The sequence below is a fragment of the Hirsutella rhossiliensis genome, assembly GCF_020360975.1.
Source record: "Hirsutella rhossiliensis strain HR02 chromosome Unknown scaffold00009, whole genome shotgun sequence".
NCBI lineage: Eukaryota > Fungi > Ascomycota > Sordariomycetes > Hypocreales > Ophiocordycipitaceae > Hirsutella > Hirsutella rhossiliensis.
Genome location: NW_025408675.1, coordinates 35,831 through 53,778, shown reverse-complemented (window position 1 = coordinate 53,778; position 17,948 = coordinate 35,831). Strand labels below are relative to the sequence as shown.

The 17,948-nt window shown below is 59.6% G+C and overlaps 5 protein-coding genes across 5 annotated transcripts; 4 read left to right on the top strand and 1 right to left on the bottom strand.

Moving 5' to 3' along the window:
- Positions 1 to 2,503: 2,503 nt before the first annotated feature.
- Positions 2,504 to 8,697, top strand: HRG_07786 (uncharacterized protein; the record flags this gene model as incomplete). The annotated part of the gene is made up of 3 exons (XM_044866257.1): positions 2,504 to 2,665; positions 2,891 to 6,662; positions 6,716 to 8,697. The coding sequence occupies 3 exons, from the start codon at positions 2,504 to 2,506 to the stop codon at positions 8,695 to 8,697; spliced, it is 5,916 nt and encodes a 1,971-aa protein (XP_044718146.1).
- Positions 8,698 to 9,630: 933 nt separating this feature from the next.
- On the top strand, positions 9,631 to 12,302 carry HRG_07785 (TATA element modulatory factor 1 TATA binding domain-containing protein; the record flags this gene model as incomplete). Its single annotated transcript, XM_044866256.1, has 4 exons — positions 9,631 to 9,811; positions 9,902 to 9,970; positions 10,028 to 11,301; positions 11,364 to 12,302. 4 exons carry the CDS (start codon positions 9,631 to 9,633, stop codon positions 12,300 to 12,302), a joined length of 2,463 nt encoding a protein of 820 aa, XP_044718145.1.
- A 484-nt stretch (positions 12,303 to 12,786) lies between these two features.
- HRG_07784 (lyase domain-containing protein) lies at positions 12,787 to 14,666 on the top strand (the record flags this gene model as incomplete). Its single annotated transcript, XM_044866255.1, has 7 exons — positions 12,787 to 12,841; positions 12,914 to 13,260; positions 13,310 to 13,440; positions 13,495 to 13,822; positions 13,883 to 13,980; positions 14,039 to 14,438; positions 14,499 to 14,666. The coding sequence occupies 7 exons, from the start codon at positions 12,787 to 12,789 to the stop codon at positions 14,664 to 14,666; spliced, it is 1,527 nt and encodes a 508-aa protein (XP_044718144.1).
- Positions 14,667 to 14,846: 180 nt separating this feature from the next.
- HRG_07783 (ankyrin repeats (3 copies) domain-containing protein) lies at positions 14,847 to 16,053 on the bottom strand (the record flags this gene model as incomplete). Its single annotated transcript, XM_044866254.1, has 8 exons — positions 14,847 to 14,903; positions 14,978 to 15,072; positions 15,137 to 15,377; positions 15,448 to 15,461; positions 15,511 to 15,613; positions 15,681 to 15,809; positions 15,908 to 15,933; positions 15,999 to 16,053. The coding sequence occupies 8 exons, from the start codon at positions 16,051 to 16,053 to the stop codon at positions 14,847 to 14,849; spliced, it is 720 nt and encodes a 239-aa protein (XP_044718143.1).
- Positions 16,054 to 16,356: 303 nt separating this feature from the next.
- HRG_07782 (WD domain, g-beta repeat domain-containing protein) lies at positions 16,357 to 17,868 on the top strand (the record flags this gene model as incomplete). Its single annotated transcript, XM_044866253.1, has 3 exons — positions 16,357 to 17,485; positions 17,562 to 17,726; positions 17,783 to 17,868. 3 exons carry the CDS (start codon positions 16,357 to 16,359, stop codon positions 17,866 to 17,868), a joined length of 1,380 nt encoding a protein of 459 aa, XP_044718142.1.
- Positions 17,869 to 17,948: the final 80 nt, after the last annotated feature.

The following is a 17,948-nucleotide window of genomic DNA, read 5'->3' as shown; positions in this document are numbered from 1 at the left end:
GCGAGGGTAGCTGAGACGGGGGGAAGGCGTTGGGTCTGACCGCCGGGACGAGACGGAAAGCTCGAAGGCTTTACGAAGTACAGAAGCAGACTTGGTGTTAAGTACCCGGCGACGAGTAGAATCGAGCGTGGCGACGATGCCGTTGGAAGCCTATGCTTGATGGGAGGGGGGATTTGTAGACCGAAAGGGTGGGCAGTCATGTGCTTGTGCATGTGTGCGCGTTTGCAACGGGGTAATGGACTCTTTGCCAGCCTTGTGCTGCCGAGATCTCTCCGGTTTGAGAAGACATGCATTGTGATGTGTGCTGTACGAAGCATCTCGCTGAGTTAAGGGACAACGCACACTTTAGTTTAGCGCTCCCATCTTTCCTTTCCATGGGCGCCCCGCACCCCTACCCCCCTCAACTTATACAAGTATACGGGAATTGTAAAAGGGAAAAAAGTCTTCACAGCCACGCTTAAAATGTGGTGTGTGTGGTTCGAGGCGGTGAGGGACAAAAGTTGCATCCACTGACAGATGGGGGTTTGTAGCGGGATGCTGAGGGTGGGGCTGATGCGGGGGCGGGTACGGAGTGGGGAGTACAGAGTACAAAGACAGAGTAGGTACCTTCCTTACCTTAGGTAGCTGCGACTACGTTGTACCCTGAGCGCCTCCGGACGGTCCCAAGGCCTGCCTTGGTCGACCCGGATGGCAGACAGCTAGCTGCTGGCTGGGTACCTGCAGTTTTTTTCTTCTTTACCAAACTCTACCTCGACCAGTAGGCTACTGTAAGGAATCTAAGGTAAAAGCGACTCTGTGCGGTGATGGCAGTACCCTGGTCCGAATGCTGATGAGCGATTAGAGACGAGGGATGTCGCATCCATTCCAGCACGAGTAGGGGGTACCTGCGGGCCGGCGCATGGCTGCCCAGCGCAGCGCGTATTGCTACCTCACGGACGTCCAATGTCTCGTCACCCCGTCTGTGTCCGTTCCCGAGTATCCAGGATGTGCGGGGGGGCTACGAAAAGCTCGAGAGATTCCCGCGCAGGAGAGGTGTCATGGACCGAACCTAGGAAAGCAGGGAGAGCGAGTTGTCTCCCCACCCCATACGTATGTACATCCAACTTGAAGTTGGTTCACGCATGGGCAGCGTGGCGCTATATCAGGCTAGTGGTTTCTCATGAGACCAGAGGTCACAGGTCGATGTGCCATGGGAGTGCTCACGAGAGACGAAGCGTCAGACGACGAGGTATGGGTGCTCATCTGCCGCCCGAGATATCGAGATTTGACATGAATGAACAACAAGGGACATACCATGGCTGCCGGTAGATCTGGAAACGGGGAAACGGGTCCTTGCGAGCTCGACCATTCTGTACCCCGGAGCCTTACTAAGAGACACCGCAGAAAGCATGCACAGTCAGTAGGTACATATGAGCCCGTATCCGTACAGACGGCAGTATCTGAAAATGGAGTCGTCGTTCGCAAGGCAAGGAGGAAAACGACCCAAGACAAGGGCGAAAAGGATTCTTGGCCGCGCCTGCAATACTGTACATCCCGGGCCAGGGCCAGCCAGTCCCGGCGTTGCTTGCGTGACGGACGCCCGCCACCCTTCCAGGTCGGTGCAACCAAGCATGTGTATGCATACTCTCCTGTGGTGGATGTCTATCCTCGTCCATCCATCCATCTTGATTGCTGCAAGTCTATTCGACGACACTCCAGCCAGGCCAAGGGCTTCATTGGCTCCCTTGCTCACGTGCTTGTTCGTTCCCTGCCCATGCCAGTGTCCATCGCCTTGTCCTCCCCAATCCCAGTGGCTGCATCACCCTTTTCCAACCCCCTTGAGGTTTCTGGATTTTATTTTTTCTCCTCTTAGGGGTTTTGTTCTTTTGCGCAAAAAATCGCCGTATTCTGTCGCATTGTCTTCTGCCTCAGTCCAAGCTCTCGCGGCCGACGCGTTCGCTGGCAGTACTGTACTCGCCCCTCTTGTGTCTTATCGCTGTATCAGCCAGCACCCCATGAGCTCCGCTGCTCTCTGGTCGCTCACGTCCAGAACCAAGGGCACGCGTGACAACCTCGTCAAAGGACAGCCTCGACCCGTCGTCACATGAGAGGCCAAAGACAAAGACGCAACGCACACCACCACCATCTGCTTTGTCCGTACCAATCCTCGGCCCAGGCAGCAAGCTCCCCGTAGCTCAGCACGAACCCCCCAGTCTGGACAGCGGAGATCGTCGCCCCTCGCCATCACAGCGACCGGCTTCGCTCTCAACTTGACAAGAACAAAGAACAACCCCGCTCTGGGCTTGTATCCATCCATCATCGATCGACCTCTTGGCCCCTGCGGCTTTGGCCAACGGCATCGCGGTTCGGAACCATCCGACACGTCGCCTGCTCGCCAGCCATCGTCTCCACCCCACGCCCAACAACCGTTGTTCCCCCCTCCTCCTGCTCCAGAGCCTCGAGCTGGCAGATTCGATGATTGCGACGTCGTCGGTCTGCTTCCAAACGAGCTCCAACTTCCACAATGGCCACCCCCGAGGTTCTGGCCTTGCCCGCAAGTTGCATACGGTGCAGTCCCGGCCGGTCAAGATCCCGCGCCTCGACGACTAGATGGCATGAGCTTGCGCTGCATGCTCAATTGAGACTCATCTCCCTCGCATGGATTGTCGACAGGCGAAACGCGCAGGTACGTTCAGCTCGCTGCACCGCCGTTTGCGCAGCTTGTGCCAGCCATCTGTTGCATGCCGCCGCCACTTTTACCCGCAACCTAGATCCCGCCCGAATCCTCTCCGCCAAACTTCTTCAGCCTGTCCAGCCTCGGCGGGCCGGCGGGCGGGTCGCACTCGCTCATGCGGAGACACACTATTGTCTAGTCGGCGTCGGTCACTGCTAACCTTCATTGTTCCGACAGACATTCGCGACCTCGACGTCGCCCCATACACGGCCCCAGAAGCTTTTACGGGCCACCGACTTCTTCCTGCCGAGATGGTTCTCCCGACTACCAGCAGCGTTCGAGGTGGCCGAAGACGAAGACTGCGACCAAGTTCCAGATCCCAGCGAAACAGGCTCAACGGCGCGCCAGCGACTGCCAGCCTGCCCTGGCCGCCTCTCTCCGCCACCATTAGCCACTGCCCAGCGCCGACGCCATCACTCCGGCGGCGACCTTTTCCGAGATCCCGTCCTGGACGTTTCGGTGGACTGGAGCTCGCAGCAAGGCATCTCGGAAGCTAAAGGCAAGAAGAAGAAGCAGGGGCAGACCAACACCAACAAGTGGGCTGGCGACGACAGCAAAGACAAGAAAGGCGGCGACGAAGGCGGCGAAGAACTTGGCGGTGGTGGTGGTGGCGGCGGCGACGCCTTCGGAGACGGTGGAAGTGCCAGAAATGGAGACGGCGGCGGCGACGACGACAAGGACAAGGACAAGGACAAGGACAAGGACGGAAACAAAGACAAAGCAGGCGACGCCGAGGCCGACAACGAGTGGGGATTCGCCGCCCCGTCTAAGAAGAAAAAGGGCAAGAAGGGAAATGCCGATGCCGACCCCGAACCTGCCTCGAGCAAACCCGACGACGATCTCGATGGCAACGCGTTTCAAGAGATCAGACTAGGCGATGATTCAGGCGGTGGGACTGGCGCCAAAGATTCCTTTGGATCCTGGGGCTCGAAATGGAACGCCGGCGGGACTGGCTGGGGATGGTCCGGCGCCGAAGGCGGCAATGAAGGTGAGGCGGGTGCTGCTGACCAGGAAAAGGACGACTCCGGCTCGACCCCGTGGAACCTCAAGGGCGGCAAATCCAACAAGAAAAACAAACCTGGCTTCACGTTTAATGCTCTCGCTGATGCCGATGACAAGGCCGGACCCGAGGTCAGCAACGACGCAAAGGAGGACGGCCCTGGCTTTACCGTCACCTCCAAGAAGGACAAGAAGAAGAAGACAAGTGCCTGGGGTATCAGTGCTACGGAGGAGGCTCAGCCGCCCGCAGCTGACAACAAGTCTGACCCTTGGGGGTGGGCGTCGTCTACCAAGAAGAAAGACAAAAAGAACTTTCAAGAACCCGAGCCCGAGCCCGAGCCCGAGCCCGAGCCCGGGAATCCCACAGAAGCCGCACCCTTAGAAGAAGATTGTTTTACTGCTAGTACCGCCAAGGGCAAGAAGAAGAAGAAGGGTGCCGCAGCCATCGAAGAAGAGCCTGTAGAGGAAGAGAAGCCAGCTCCCGAGCCTGAAAAGATTGAAGGAGGTGAGCCCTGGGATGAATGGGCCATTTCCAAGAAAGACAAGAAAAAGAAGAAGGCCTCCGGAGAGGAACATTCTGTCACTGATTCGACACCACCAGCTCCTCCAGAACCCGAACCCGAGGTCGTTTGGGGTACCGCGGCCACCAAGAAGGGCAAGAAAAACAAAAACAAGGCCGCCGATCCTGTGCCGGAACCGAACCCGGAGCCGAACTCAACCTTGCCCAAGGATCCCACTTTGGAGCCTGATGTCAAGAATGAAGACATTTGGGGCCTTGGCACGAAAACTTCCAAGAAAGATAAGAAAAAGAAGAAGACATCAGCCTTTGACGATTCTGAGCCCCCACTGGAATTCGAGCCCGCCGCGCCTGAGCTTCCACCAGATGAGTCCCAAGACAAGACAGAGGAAAACGACAGTTTCTGGAGCACATTTGGCACTGGCAAGAAGAAGAAGAAGGGCAAAGATGTCGAACCAGTCCCACCGCCAGAACCCGAGAATGCTGAGCCCAAACCTGAAAAGGACGTTGAGAAAGAAGAGGGGGATGGCCTGGAGAAGAAGCCTGACGAGGAAGCTACTTGGGCCGACTTTGGGACTTCCAAAAAGGACAAAAAGAAGAAGAAGAAGAAGGGTCTTGTCGAAGACGTTCCGGAGCCCACACCCGAGCCCGAATCCATCCCTGAAGTCCTTGCTCCAGAACCCGAGCCCGAGAAAAAGGACGAGGATGACCTGTTTACTGTCTTTGGGACCGCAAAGGACAAGAAGAAAAAGAAGAAGAAGGGGGCCCTCGAGGATCTCAAGGAGGAGGAGCAGCCCTTGTCAAAGTCTCTGAGTGGAGAATGCAACCAGCCAGCAGACGACGCCTTGGGCGCCTGGGGCGCGGAGGCCAAGAGTGACAAGAAAAATGTAGACCGGTCCTCCAAAGAAGAGCTGAACAACGCAGAAGCGGCCAAGGACGAGGTCTGGGATACTTGGGCTTCCACGTCCAAGAAGAAGAAAAAGAAGGCGTCTGACCTGATCCAGCTCGAGGAGCAGGAGGACAAGAGCCCCTCGGGTGAGGCGCCCAAGACCTCTATCGACGCCACTGGCGACGACGATTTCTTTAGTTCTTGGGGAAACGGCAAGAAAGATGGGAAGAAGGCGGGCAAAGACGACCCTCTCTGGAAGCCTGACAGTATCGAGGAGCCCGCCGACAACATCTGGGGCGCGGTCACCAAGAAGAAGAAGAAGGACAAGTCGAAGAACGAGCCGGTGGAGGTTTCGGATGAGACTATTGGTGAGACAATCCAACCCAATTCTATAGAGGAGACCAAGGACAAGGGGGCCGAGGACGACGCCTGGGCTCGGGCTCCATCCAGCAAAAAGAAGTCCAAACCCCACAGCGCGGCCTCTGCTGACCCGCCTCCTCCTGTTCCAACACCCCCCTCTATGGATTTTACTGAGCCTGAAGATCAAGCAGGAGAACCCGACGCTATTCCGTGGGATGAGCCTTCAACATCCAAGACGAAGCTCGAGTCCAAGGACGAAGACAAAGACGACGAGGTAGTCAGCAAGGAAAAGACCAAGGGCAAATCAAAGAATGACAAGGAACCCAAGTTGAGTGACAAGGAGCTCAAGAAGCTCGAAAAGGAGAGGAAGAAGGCCGAGAAGGCCGAGAAGGAGAAGCTTGAGCAGGAGGCCAAGGAGGCGGAGAACGCGGAGAGGAAGAGGCTTGAGCAGGAAGCGAAAGAGGCAGAGGAGGCGGAAAAGGAGAGGCTTGAGCAAGAGGCGAAAGAGGCTGAGGAACGCGCAGTGCAAGAGCAGTATGTGCACGAGGCCGAGGAGCAGGCTCGCATCGAGGCCGAGGCTGCTGTCATTGTTCAAGAAGAGAAGGACCTTGCTGCACTGACACTGAAGAAGAAGAAAAAGGGCAAGCTATCCAAGAAGGATGCAGATAGGTTCAGTCTCTTGACCGAGAACGCAGCGAAGCGTGCCGAAAAGGAGGCCGCTCTCGGAGCTGACGAAGAGGATCTCGCGGAGGCCGAGGAGCGGGCTTTCCGGGAGGCGGAAGAGCAGGCTGCTCGAGAGGCGGAGGAAGAGGCTGCTCGAGAAGCAGAAGCACTCGCCGCCAGGGAAGCAGAAGCTCGAGAAGCAGAAGAAAAGGCCGCGCGAGAAGCAGAGGAAAAGGCCGCCGGGGAGGTAGAGAAGGCCGCACAGGAGGCCGCAGAGGCCGAGGCCGCCAAAAAGGCCAAGAAGAGCTCCTCCAAGACCAAGGACAAGAAGAAGGATAAGAAGTCCAAGACGTCGGATGCAGTGCCAGCTGAAGATGTCCAGGCGCCGGAGCCGGAGCCGGAACCGGAGCCGGAGCTCAATGCGGAGCAAGTGGAGGAGCTTTTGTCGCCAAACGACAAGACAACGAACGATGCCTTCAGTTTCTGGGGTGTCGGCAGCGGCCCAAAGAAACCCAAGAATGGTTTGTTGCCAACTCAAAATGAGCTGGAGTGGGAATGCTGAACCGTTGCATAGTTTTCGTGGACGTCATGACTGGGAATGGTTCGCCGTCTTTATTCAAAGCAAGTGACGGCTTCAAGTCGGCGGCGACGGCGCGAAAGCCCGTTAAGGGCAATATTGCAGACAGGCTCAAGAATTTTGAGTTCACTCAGAATGACCCTGTGCCGCCGGCGCCGTCACCGCCCACAGAGGACAGAAAGAGCGTTGAGTCCAAGACGAGGAGCAACTACATGGACGGGGCCGAGCAGTACAGCTTTTCATCCAAGAAGAGCCGCCAGTCCTCGGAGCTGCCTGGAAGCTTTCCGGCAGACGATGAGGAAGACGAGATTGTTGTCATTGCTGACCCTGCACCAAAGGAATCCTCGAAGAAGAGCAAGAAAAGCAAGTCGAAGACTGTGGCAGACGACCCGCCGCCGCCGCCGCCACCCGTTCCGGACCCGCCGTTGTCGATGTCGCCACCCCCCGAGCCACGAGCGTTCAAGAAGGAGCGGGCAAAGATTAAGGATGACGGCGAGTCGTGGGCTCGGTGGAACGCGGCGCCGCCCAAGGAGAAGAAGTCGTCCAAGTCCAAGCCAGAAAAGACATCGAAGCGCTCGGCCGAAAAGACATCGTCGAAGGATTCGGGTTCAGACAAGGCAGAGCGAACGGAGAAAGCAGACAAAACCCCATCCAGACCCCGGATGCCGGGCATGTTCAGCACTCCGCCTGTGTCCAGAACAATGTCGACTCGGGAGAGAAGAGTAAACGTCGATGCCAAGGCCTCGCGTCGCTACTCGGTCGACGCATACGGGTTGGCTTCTCCGCCTCCAGATGAGATGCCCGAAATGTCATCAAAGGCCGCCAAGATCCTGGGCGTCGACAAGTCGAGCAGCAAGAAGAAGCCACGCAAGATGACGCCGCCCGACGACGACGACATCGTCATGGTGGGTGCCCCGGATGGCGACATTGATGGCGTTGCCCCGAAGCGGGAGAAGCGGAGGTCCAAAAGGTCACAGGACGATGACATCGTGATGGTGGAGCCCGGAGGTCCTTCTGAGACTCCGGCAAGACGGGGAGGCTCAGTGAATAAGAAGTCTGGCTTCGCAGGACTCTTCAGTGGACTCATGACTCCCAAGTCGGCAAGAGTGGACGCGCGGCATGACGGCGACTTGGGCGTCCACACGGATCGAGAGGGTCGCGCCTCTGCGCGCAAGACACGCCGGAGCGAGCATGACGCGGCTGAGAAGGCCAGCGAGGAATCACGGCGGTCCAAGGACGAGGCTCGGCGCCGGTCACGTCGGAAGCGCGAGGACGAGGACGAGGCACGCCGGGCAGGGGCGAAGGACGCCCGCCGGGCTGAGAAACGCGCAGCTCGCCAGCGTGAAGAAGAGGAACGTCGTGCTTTGGAGGAACGGCAGGCCCGGCGAGCGGAGCGACGACGCCTGCGCAAGGAGCAGGAAGCAGCAACCCTTGCGGCTCAGAGAGAGGAGGAAGCTCGTGCTGCTGCCAAACAGGAGCGTCGACGATCCCAGGTAGTCGACCCATCGGAAGATGAGGGTGAGCGGCGTCGGAGGCGGGAGGCACGACGTGCGGGTCGAGCCGGAGAAGGCGGCGGCGGCGGCGACATGCACCGACGAAGGAGCAGTCGACGACACGGAGAGCAGTCTGGAGATGAACATGGATACCCTCCCCGAGATGGCCAGCGCGATAGCAGAAAGGGGACGACGGCATGGCCGCACTCGGGGACGTCGTCGTGGGTCAAGGACCACTCAGACGCGCCACCGCCGCCGGACGAGGAGGAGCAGGCACGCCGCGAGGCTCGAAGGACCAAGCGTCGAGCTAAGCACGGAGACGTGACGGCCGACGAGACGGACGAGCGGCGGCGGCACCGTCGGCGGCGCGAAGAGCGACGCGCGGGGGGCTCCGAGGGGAGTGACGAGCGGCACCAGAGCCGGCGAAACTCGACGATGATGGACGCGGCTCCGCGAAGCAGTTGGTGGAGAAAGCTGACGGGATGAAGATATGGGGGGGGGGGGGGGAGTGTGGGCGTTGGCTCATTAGGCAGTGATCAGGCAACAAGGACTGCTTGCTGGGCGAGCGGACATGATTGGGCGTGTATGCTTGAGAGAATATTTGTTTGCTGCCAATGGGCTCTGGGAGCAGCTTGATGGTCGATACCCCCTTTTGCTGGACAGGACTCACGGTTTGTCGATTGGGGGCTCGTTGGGCAGAGGCGAGACTGGATGCTTGGATCAAGTGGGAGCGGTGGCGTGATGGGCCCATCAGCAAGCGTTTGGATACCCTGCTGCAATGCACATGATTTGTTCTTGCTCTCGAATTCCTCCGTTTATATCGTCTATGCGAGGCGTGTGGTGAAGATGTCTCAGAGCAAGATGGCGTCCTTGTTTCCTTTTTGCTTGGCTAAGTCGCTGCAGAATGACGGGGACGCTTACGGATACTATCCGTACTTGCATGGACAAAGCTAGCTAGGATGCTAGGCTGCCAGGAGGAGGAGTGAATAGTGAATGGTGGATGCCGGCCCCCTGTCATGTCATGTCATGTCATGTCGCAAGGCGAAGGCGGGAATAAAGACGGCATTTTCAACGCGTGCTGAGAAGGCGTCGCTTATTCAAGACAGGCCGTGACTTACTTATTAGGCAGGCAACAGGCAATTGTCGACGGCTTGGCCTTGTATGACCCGCAATTCGATACCTCGATTGCCGTGACTCGGAAAACGTTGAAAATGTTCCATTCCTTTTGCCGCCATAAGACAAAGAGCGACAGACCACCTTTTTCCCGCCCCTCGTCCTCCATCCTCACCTCGGCCACCACCACCAAGCGCGGCGGCAACCCGCAGCCTCGCCCCCTCAACGTCGAACCCCCCCTCTGCAGCAGGGTGGCCGAGAGGGAGACGCACGCACACACGCACACCGCCGTCGAGCGCCCCGACCATGGCTGCGCCGGGCAAGCCGTCCAAATGGGGCTCGTTTCTCTCCCAGGCCGTCGCCGGCGTCGAGTCGCGCCTCGACAACATACTGGCCGAGACCGACAACGACCCCAGGCTGCAGGGCGCCGCAAGCAGGAGCAGCAGCAGGCCGGCGCATCCCGCCGCGCCCGCCAGACCGAGCCCTGGTTCGTTTCTTGTCCCTCTGCTCTGTCGTCCGCCCCATTGATTGCCCCTCAAGCCTTTGGCTTACTCTTGATGTTCGTCTTCGTGAGCAGCCAACTCGCCGCCGCCCTCTGGCCGTGCCAATGGGCGCCTTCAGGCCAGGCTGGCCAGGGCCATGGCGGGCAAGAACACCCCCGACGGCAGAGAGGCAGCTTCTCCCCGCAGCTCTCTCGACCAAGCCAGCCGAGGCTCCATGGAGCGCACGTCGACGGACAAAGAGGAGCCAAGCACGCTCTCGCCCGGCACTGTCGCAGCCGCAGCCGCTGCCGAACCAGACGCCGCCGATGCCTCGACTCCACCCGAGCCGCAGGCACAACCCTTCATGGCGAGCGCCGAGAAACCCACGCGAGACCCGTTCAACGATACGGCCATCGGCGACGCGGCGCTGGAACCACCAACAGCGCCGTGGCCTGACAATCTCGATGCTCCGGCGCAACAGCAACCGCCCATCGAGTCCATAGTCCAGCCGGCTGATCTGTCCGACCTGGCAAAGGCATTGGAGGAGGCCAATCAGCGGCAGCAAGAGGAGATTCAAGAATACGTCGAAAGAATAGATTCACTGCAATCAAAGATCCAGTATCTCTCCAAAAACGCCATCGATGCCGCCAAGCAGTCCGCCGCCTCCGCCCCCTCGGGCAGCCTGGAACGCAAACTGGCCGAAAAAGACGAGAAGATTGCCCTGCTCATGGACGAGGGTCAGAAACTGTCCGGCACGGAGCAAAAGTTCCGCGCCGTCATCAAGAAGCTGCGCCTGCAAATGGCCGAGCACGAGAAACAGGTCGAGGAGCTCAGGAAGAGCAAGGAAAAGGCCACGTCGGAGGCCAAGTCGTTGCGCAACCGCTTGAACGGCGTCGAGGGAGACGAGAAGCACCAGGAAGAGACGCGGCAAGCCATCGCAGCTCTGCAGAGGGAAGTGGCCAACCTGAAAAGGGAAAATACAAAGAAGGACGAGGCTTGTCGCCGCCTAGAGCAGGAGATGAAGATCAAGGCGGAACAGGCCGAGGCTGCCAGCGCGGACGCGTTGAGCAAGGCCTTGGCCGCTGAGCGAGAAAAGCAAAAGGAGCTGGAGGACACGATTGCGGCGCTTCAAACGGACAAGGAGGTGTCCATGGACAAGGCGCGCCAGGAAAGCATAGAATGGAGCGAGAAGCTCCAGCGGGCGGCAGAGAGGGGTCGCATCGTCGAGCAGGAGCTGCAGCTTGAACTGCGGTCCATGGAGAGCAAGCTCGAGGCCATGCGGACGGTAGCCGAGGAGGCCTCGTCAGGTTCGGGAGGCGAGGCCCAGGTCAAGATGTTCCGACAGATCGAGACGCTGCAGTCGCAATACGCCTCGGCACAGGAGAACTGGCAAGGCATCGAGTCCTCCCTCCTCGCAAAGGCAGCCAGTCTCGAGCGGGAGAGGGACGAGGCCCAGCGTCGGGAATCAGAGATGCGCAAAAAGGCCCGCGATGCGGTAAGTCGGCCCTCGTCGGCCAAAGAAAGGACCTCTTTTGCCCAGATGCTGACGCCCTGCAGGCAAGCCGCGGCAGACACCTCGAGGATGAGCTCCAGCACGCCCAGCCAGCCCTTGCTGCGACACGGCAGGAGCTGGAGGCTTGCCGCGATCAGCTGACAGCCTCCAACGCCTCACGCAAGGCTGCCGAGGAGGCCTTGGAGCAGGCACGGGCGGACCTCGACAAGGAAAAGCAACGGACGGCCAGCAGGGACGACACGGTCGAGGCGGAGCGGCGGCACTGGGTGGACGACGTGGCGGGCGCAACGTTCAGGGGCCACCAGAGCAGACCGGACTCTCCGCTACTGGCCGTGTCTCGCACCTTCAGCTCCGAGCTCATCGGCTTGCCAGTGCCCGGCAAGCTACGGCGGGTGCCTACGCCTGCTGCAAGTATACCCGACAGTCCGGCCGACCTCATGTCGTCAATGCGACGCCTCTCCAGCCAGCCCCCGATCCGGCTCAGCGCTGTCTCGTCGGTCGCCTCGGGCCCGCTGCCGGTCCCGTTCTCGCCCTTTGAGGCCCCCAGCGAGTCGCCGACGGCAGAGCGCGACAACGGCGTCGACGACACGGCGCCCTCCTCGCCGCGCAACTTGGCCCAGGATATGGTTTCCGCGTCGACGGTAGCGGCAGGGCCGTCGGTTCAACTGGTCGAGAGGATGAGCGCGGCGATACGGCGGCTCGAGGCCGAAAAGGTGGCGGCCAAGGAGGAAATGGCGCGGGTGTGCAACCAGAGAGACGAGGCGCGCGCCGACATGGTGGGCCTCATGAAGGACCTAGCAGAGACCAAGACGGCAGCCAACAAGGTGCCACAGCTGCAAGAGGCCGTGTCGGACCTCGACTCGAGATACCAAACGACGCTGGAGATGCTGGGCGAGAAGAGCGAGCTCGTCGAGGAGCTCAAGGCCGACGTCGAGGATGTCAAGACCATGTACCGCGAGCTTGTAGAGCGGACAGTCAGGTAGACTTTGACGAGGAAAGGGATCGAGCTTTACGGCCAGGGGGTCGGAGGACGAGAAGAACGATTTACACGAGGTTTATACACAAGCCGGCTGACTGCGACCACGCTGGCCCTGGCTTTGTCCTATAACTACATGCCGTCTTGTTTTGTCCTCGCTTCTTTACAGGGAGGCAAGCGTTTATAGGGTTGGCCTTGGAGAGGTCTGCCTCTGCCTCTGCCTCTCTGCCTCTCTGCCTCTGCCCGACTGTGCCGTGCGTGTTGAGAGATGGGAATGGGGCGCGCGTTGTGGCTGAACATCCGTGGCGCGGGTGGGGCGTGAATGCGAATGAACTCATTCTCCAGCTAATAATCCAAAAAGTCTGTAAGTTAATTAAATAGCGTGTCATAAATTCTCTTGCGCCCCGTAAGCTCAACCATCTTGCCATCAACCTCGGCTGCTCCCATCCGCCCTCGCTGCCATTCAGCAACAACCGTATCCCGCGCCCATCATGTCCGCCTCTTCTTTCGACGAGTACCAGACCCCTCTGGTGTCTCGCTACACCAGTAAGGCCGAGTTCCTGCTCCCCTGCTTGCCCCCGCCGCTGTGACTGACCCCCCTCCCCCTCCCCCTCCCAGGTAGCGAGATGAGGCGAATCTTCACGCCCCGGCAGCGCGTCTCGACCTGGCGTCAACTCTGGCTCTGGCTCGCCGAGGCTGAGAAGGAGCTCGGCGTCGCGCAAATCACCGACCAGGCCCTCGACGCCATCCGCGCAAACCTTGTCGTCAGCGACGCCGCCTTCAAGGTGGCCGCCGACGAGGAGCGCCGTGTCCGGCACGATGTCATGGCCCACATCCACGCCCTCGAAAAGGACGCCCCGGCTGCCGCGGGCGTCATCCACATTGGCGCAACCTCATGTTACGGTGAGAATCCCGTGGCCAGTCGTGCACACTGGCAGTCGAGGCTAACAGGCGCTCACCAGTATGTACACACGCACACGATCTCGACGTCAAATCTAACCCTGCCCCCCCTAGGTGACGGACAATGCCGATCTCATCTTCCTGCGTGATGCGCTAGACTTGCTTCTTCCCAAGCTCGCCAGGGTCATCAGCTCCCTGTCCAAGTTTGCTTGCCAATACAAGGACTTGCCGACCCTGGGCTTCACGTGAGTCTCGCCGTCGACCTGTCTGCCCGTCGCGCCTCTCTAACCGCTCTCAAGGCACTATCAAGCGGCACAGCCCATCACCCTCGGACGCCGCGCCGCCCAGTGGCTCCAGGACCTGGTTTTCGATCTCGACGACATCGAGTATGTCAGGGCCGGCCTGCGCTTCCGCGGCGCTCAGGGCACCACCGGCACCCAGGCGTCCTTTATGGAGATTTTCCAAAACGACGCCGCAAAGGTCGACAAGCTAAACGAGATTCTCTGCCAAAAGGCCGGCTTCTCCGGCTGCTACGACATCTCCACCCAGACCTACACCCGCAAGGTCGACCTGCGAGTAGCCAACGCGCTGTCCGCCTTGGGAGCCACAGCGACGCGCATTGCCACGGTAAGCAAAAGCAGCATTCTTTGCGGAAGGCTGTCGAGCTTCCCCTGCTAACCGACGTAGGACATTCGCCATCTCTGCCACGACAAGCTGCTGGATGAGCCTCATGTTGCCGGACAGATTGGCTCGTCGGCCATGCCCTTCAAGTCGAACCCCATGACGTGAGCCGATGAGACATCGACAGACCACAGCCTTGGCATCCGACTGACACTCTCGCAGGGCGGAGCGAATCTGCAGCCTAGGCCGCAAGCTGAGCAACATTTCCTCAAACTTCAGCGACACATTCTCACAGCAATGGCTGGAGCGTAGCCTCGACGATAGCGCCATTCGCCGCATGGACATTCCAGAAATGTTCTTCTTGGCCGACGCCATTGTCACCAGTCTCGACCATGTCAGCGACGGCCTGGTTGTCTTCCCCGCCGTCATCAATTTGCAGCTTATGCAGGAGCTGCCGTACATGGCGACGGAGAATATCCTCATTCGCATGGTCAACCACGGCGCCTCTAGACAGGTGGCGCACGAGCAGATCCGGCTTCTCTCGCGCGAGGCGGCCTATCATGTCAAGATGGAGGGCGGCAGCAACGATCTCATTGAGCGAATCAAGAGGACAGAGTTCTTCGTGAGTGACCCAAAGCGCCCATGCGTGACATTGGTACAGCACTGACCACTGCGTGAGCAGAAGCCCATCTGGGGAGAGGTGGACGGCTTGATGGACCCTAAGCTGTTCATCGGCCGCTGTGCTGAGCAGGTCGACAAGTATGCGGGCCCTAATGGAGTTGTCGACAAGCGGCTGGAAAAGTACAAGCGCCATATCGAGTCTACCAAGACGATTCAGCTCGCCGTATAGTCGGCTAGATGATGCAGAGCAATGACGTTTCATGAAGCATGCTCACTTGACCTTGCTATCTTGATATCGGCACATGCACGCCTGATGGACGTGACACCATGGCTATGACCCTCGGATTCTAGGGACAAAAGGGGTAACCAGGCAGGTCGCAGTTGGAAAGAAGAAAAGGCCACAGGTGCTTCAAAGGGACAGGTCGATGCCTTCTCTCTCGGCTCCCTGCATGATATAGCCGCGTACCTGTGGATAGTACTCATGAGCTGGCGAATGGGCAAAAAGCGTTTTGCTTGGTCGGCGCCGAAGGGCTTACTTACCTCTTTGTCTGGTGCCAGGTCGAGCGCCAGCTCACCCTCGCTGGTCTTGAGGGTATGGTCTGCACCCTCCTTGAGCAGCATGACTGCAACATCTCCTGCGTGACATGAACCAGTCAGCAAAGCAGTCGGCAAAATCTGGAAATAAGCACCCGTCCATACCGTGGCCCTCTGCGATTGCGTGGTGCAGGGGCGTGTAACCCTCGGTGTCGGCCGGGTTGAGCGGGCTGCGGTTCTTGAGCAGCAGGCTGACCATGGGAGCGGAGCCAACGGCCGCGGCGCGGTGGATGGGATATTGACCGCGGCGGTCGCGGACCCGGGTCGAGGCCGGGGGCTTGGAGTCGACGAGGAGGAGGCGGGCAACGTCCATGTTCTTCTTCGAGGCCACAAAGTGAAGAGCAGTCTAGCAGCGATTGCCGACGGTTCAGCATTCATCATTTTATCGCCCCCGCGGCGGCTGGGGGCTTTCTGACCTGGCCGCTGCTGTCTGGACCAATGTCAGCGTCTTGAGTAGAGTTTCTTCTTCTTCAGCTTACTTCTCTCGTTGACGTCGGCGCCTTTTTGCAAGAGTACCTTGAGGACACGCTCGCTGTCCGAGACGCTAGCCGAGATCATGAGAGGCGTCCAGCCACTCTCATCCTGCCCCGCCATGGGATGAATCAGTCCTCTGCTTTTGCGCGATGCCGAGGCTGGATAGGCGGCTGACCTGGACGTCAGGCTCAAAGCCGGGCTGGTTGGCGAGCAGGACGACAATGTCGTAGCAGTTGGATGAGGCGGCCCAGTGAATCGGGTAGCGGCCGTCGTCATCTTTGCGCTTCGATAGCTTCGGGTCGCTCTGGCCAAGCACGGGTTAATCTGCGATTCACCAGCCTTGCACGAAAGGGTCATGTGCGTAAGACTGGGCTAGCAGGGTGTGGCGAGCTATCGCCGTACCTCCAATAGTCCCTCGGCCCTGGCCACTTGTTTCCGTCGTGAGAAACGTTTCAAGCTTCGAGGTACGCATCGACTGACGCGTGGTTCTCACCTCGGCCTCCGCGAGCGGCGGTATGCAGCGGGAAACGATCCTGTTCCTCGTCCATGGCTGTGTGCCTCTTCGCTTTGATCCAGATTGCAGCCCGGTGTCTTCAAGATGCACTTTCCGTAGAGAGGGGTAGAGGCCTATTGGATGGGCGAGTTGAGAGTATCTTGGTAGCTCGAGACGAAGACGAGGCAACAAGGTGGATGACGACGAAGGCGGCTAATGAGCCTCCAAGGGCTGCGTCCATCGCCTGTGGCGTAAGTGGCGCACAGGCGGCTAGCGCCACAGGCGGCTGCATTCAAGTTTCCTCCCAGCCTTCCAGCTCTTCTCTTCATCTACCGACGGCCGAACTCGACCGATCAAAATGGAGACGCCGCAAGATGTGTCCCGGCTCGACGCACTCGCATCGCAAAACGCACGAGCTTCGCACACTCTATATGCCCGCACGGCGTCCGCCGGCGGACAGCTCAGCGGCAAGCGACAGCGACTCGCCCAGGACGACGTGGCCGAGGACCCTATCTTGAAGCACAGGTTTCTCGCCGAGTACGCCACCGCGCAGACGCTGCCGCCGTCGCTGGCCGCGAGGCATCCCGGAAAAAGGCCCGGCAAGGCTCTCGTCAAGGCCAAACCAGGCGGCAAGACGACGCAGAAGCTTCTCGAGGGCCCTGCTGGCTCCTCGGCGGCACAGGGCCCGGCCGGAGAGTCGGCGTCCAAAGACATGAGCCTGGCGACGAGAGGTGCATCGGCGTACCAGCAGGTGAAACCGGAATGGCACCCGCCTTGGAAGCTGATGAGGGTCATTTCGGGGCACCTGGGCTGGGTTCGGAGTCTTGCGGTTGAGCCTGGCAACAAGTGGTTTGCCAGTGGTGCGGGCGACAGGACCATCAAGATCTGGGACCTTGCCGCTGGCTCTCTACTCCTTACCCTGACGGGCCACATCAGCACCGTTCGCGGCTTGGCCGTCTCGCCGAGACACCCATACCTCTTTTCCTGCGGCGAAGACAAGATGGTCAAGTGCTGGGACCTCGAGACCAACAAAGTCATCCGCCACTACCACGGCCACCTGAGCGGCGTCTACACCCTCTCCCTCCACCCTACTCTCGACGTTCTCGTCACCGGCGGCCGAGACGGCGTTGCCAGGGTCTGGGACATGCGGACGAGGAGCAACATCCACGTCCTGTCCGGCCACACCCAGACCGTCGCCGACGTCAAGTGTCAAGAGGCAGATCCGCAGGTCATCACCGGCTCCCTCGACTCCACCGTGAGGCTGTGGGACCTTGCCGCGGGCAAGGCAATGGGTGTCCTTACTCACCACAAAAAGGGCGTCCGGGCCCTTGCCGTGCACCCTACCGAGTTCACCTTTGCGAGCGCGAGTACCGGGAGCATCAAGCAGTGGAAGTGCCCCGAGGCTGCCTTTATGCAGAACTTTGAGGGGCACAACGCGATCATCAACACGATGAGCGTCAACCAAAACAACGTCTTCTTCTCAGGAGGTATGCGGACCCGCCGAGGAACTGCCTCACTGTCCCTGGCCTCTTCCACCGCGGCGGCTAACGATCGTGAACGCAGGTGACAACGGATCGATGAGTTTCTGGGACTGGAAGTCTGGATACCGCTTCCAGGCTCTCGACACGACGGCGCAACCCGGCTCTCTCGACGCCGAGTCGGGCATCATGAGTTCGACCTTTGACCGCTCAGGACTACGTCTTATCTGCGGCGAGGCCGACAAGACCAGTAAGCCCTTTCAAACCCGCTGACCGTACTGGGCCGAGTGCTGACCCCTTTTTTAGTCAAGATATGGAAGCAGGATGAAAAGGCTTCGGCGGAGACCCATCCGATACAGTGGACGCCGAGTCTGGCACGGCGCAAGTTTTAGGCGTGACGGGACATGAACCCACTCATTCATCACAAGAGCGCTTCCGTCGGGATGGACTGAATACGTCGGCTTGCTATTTT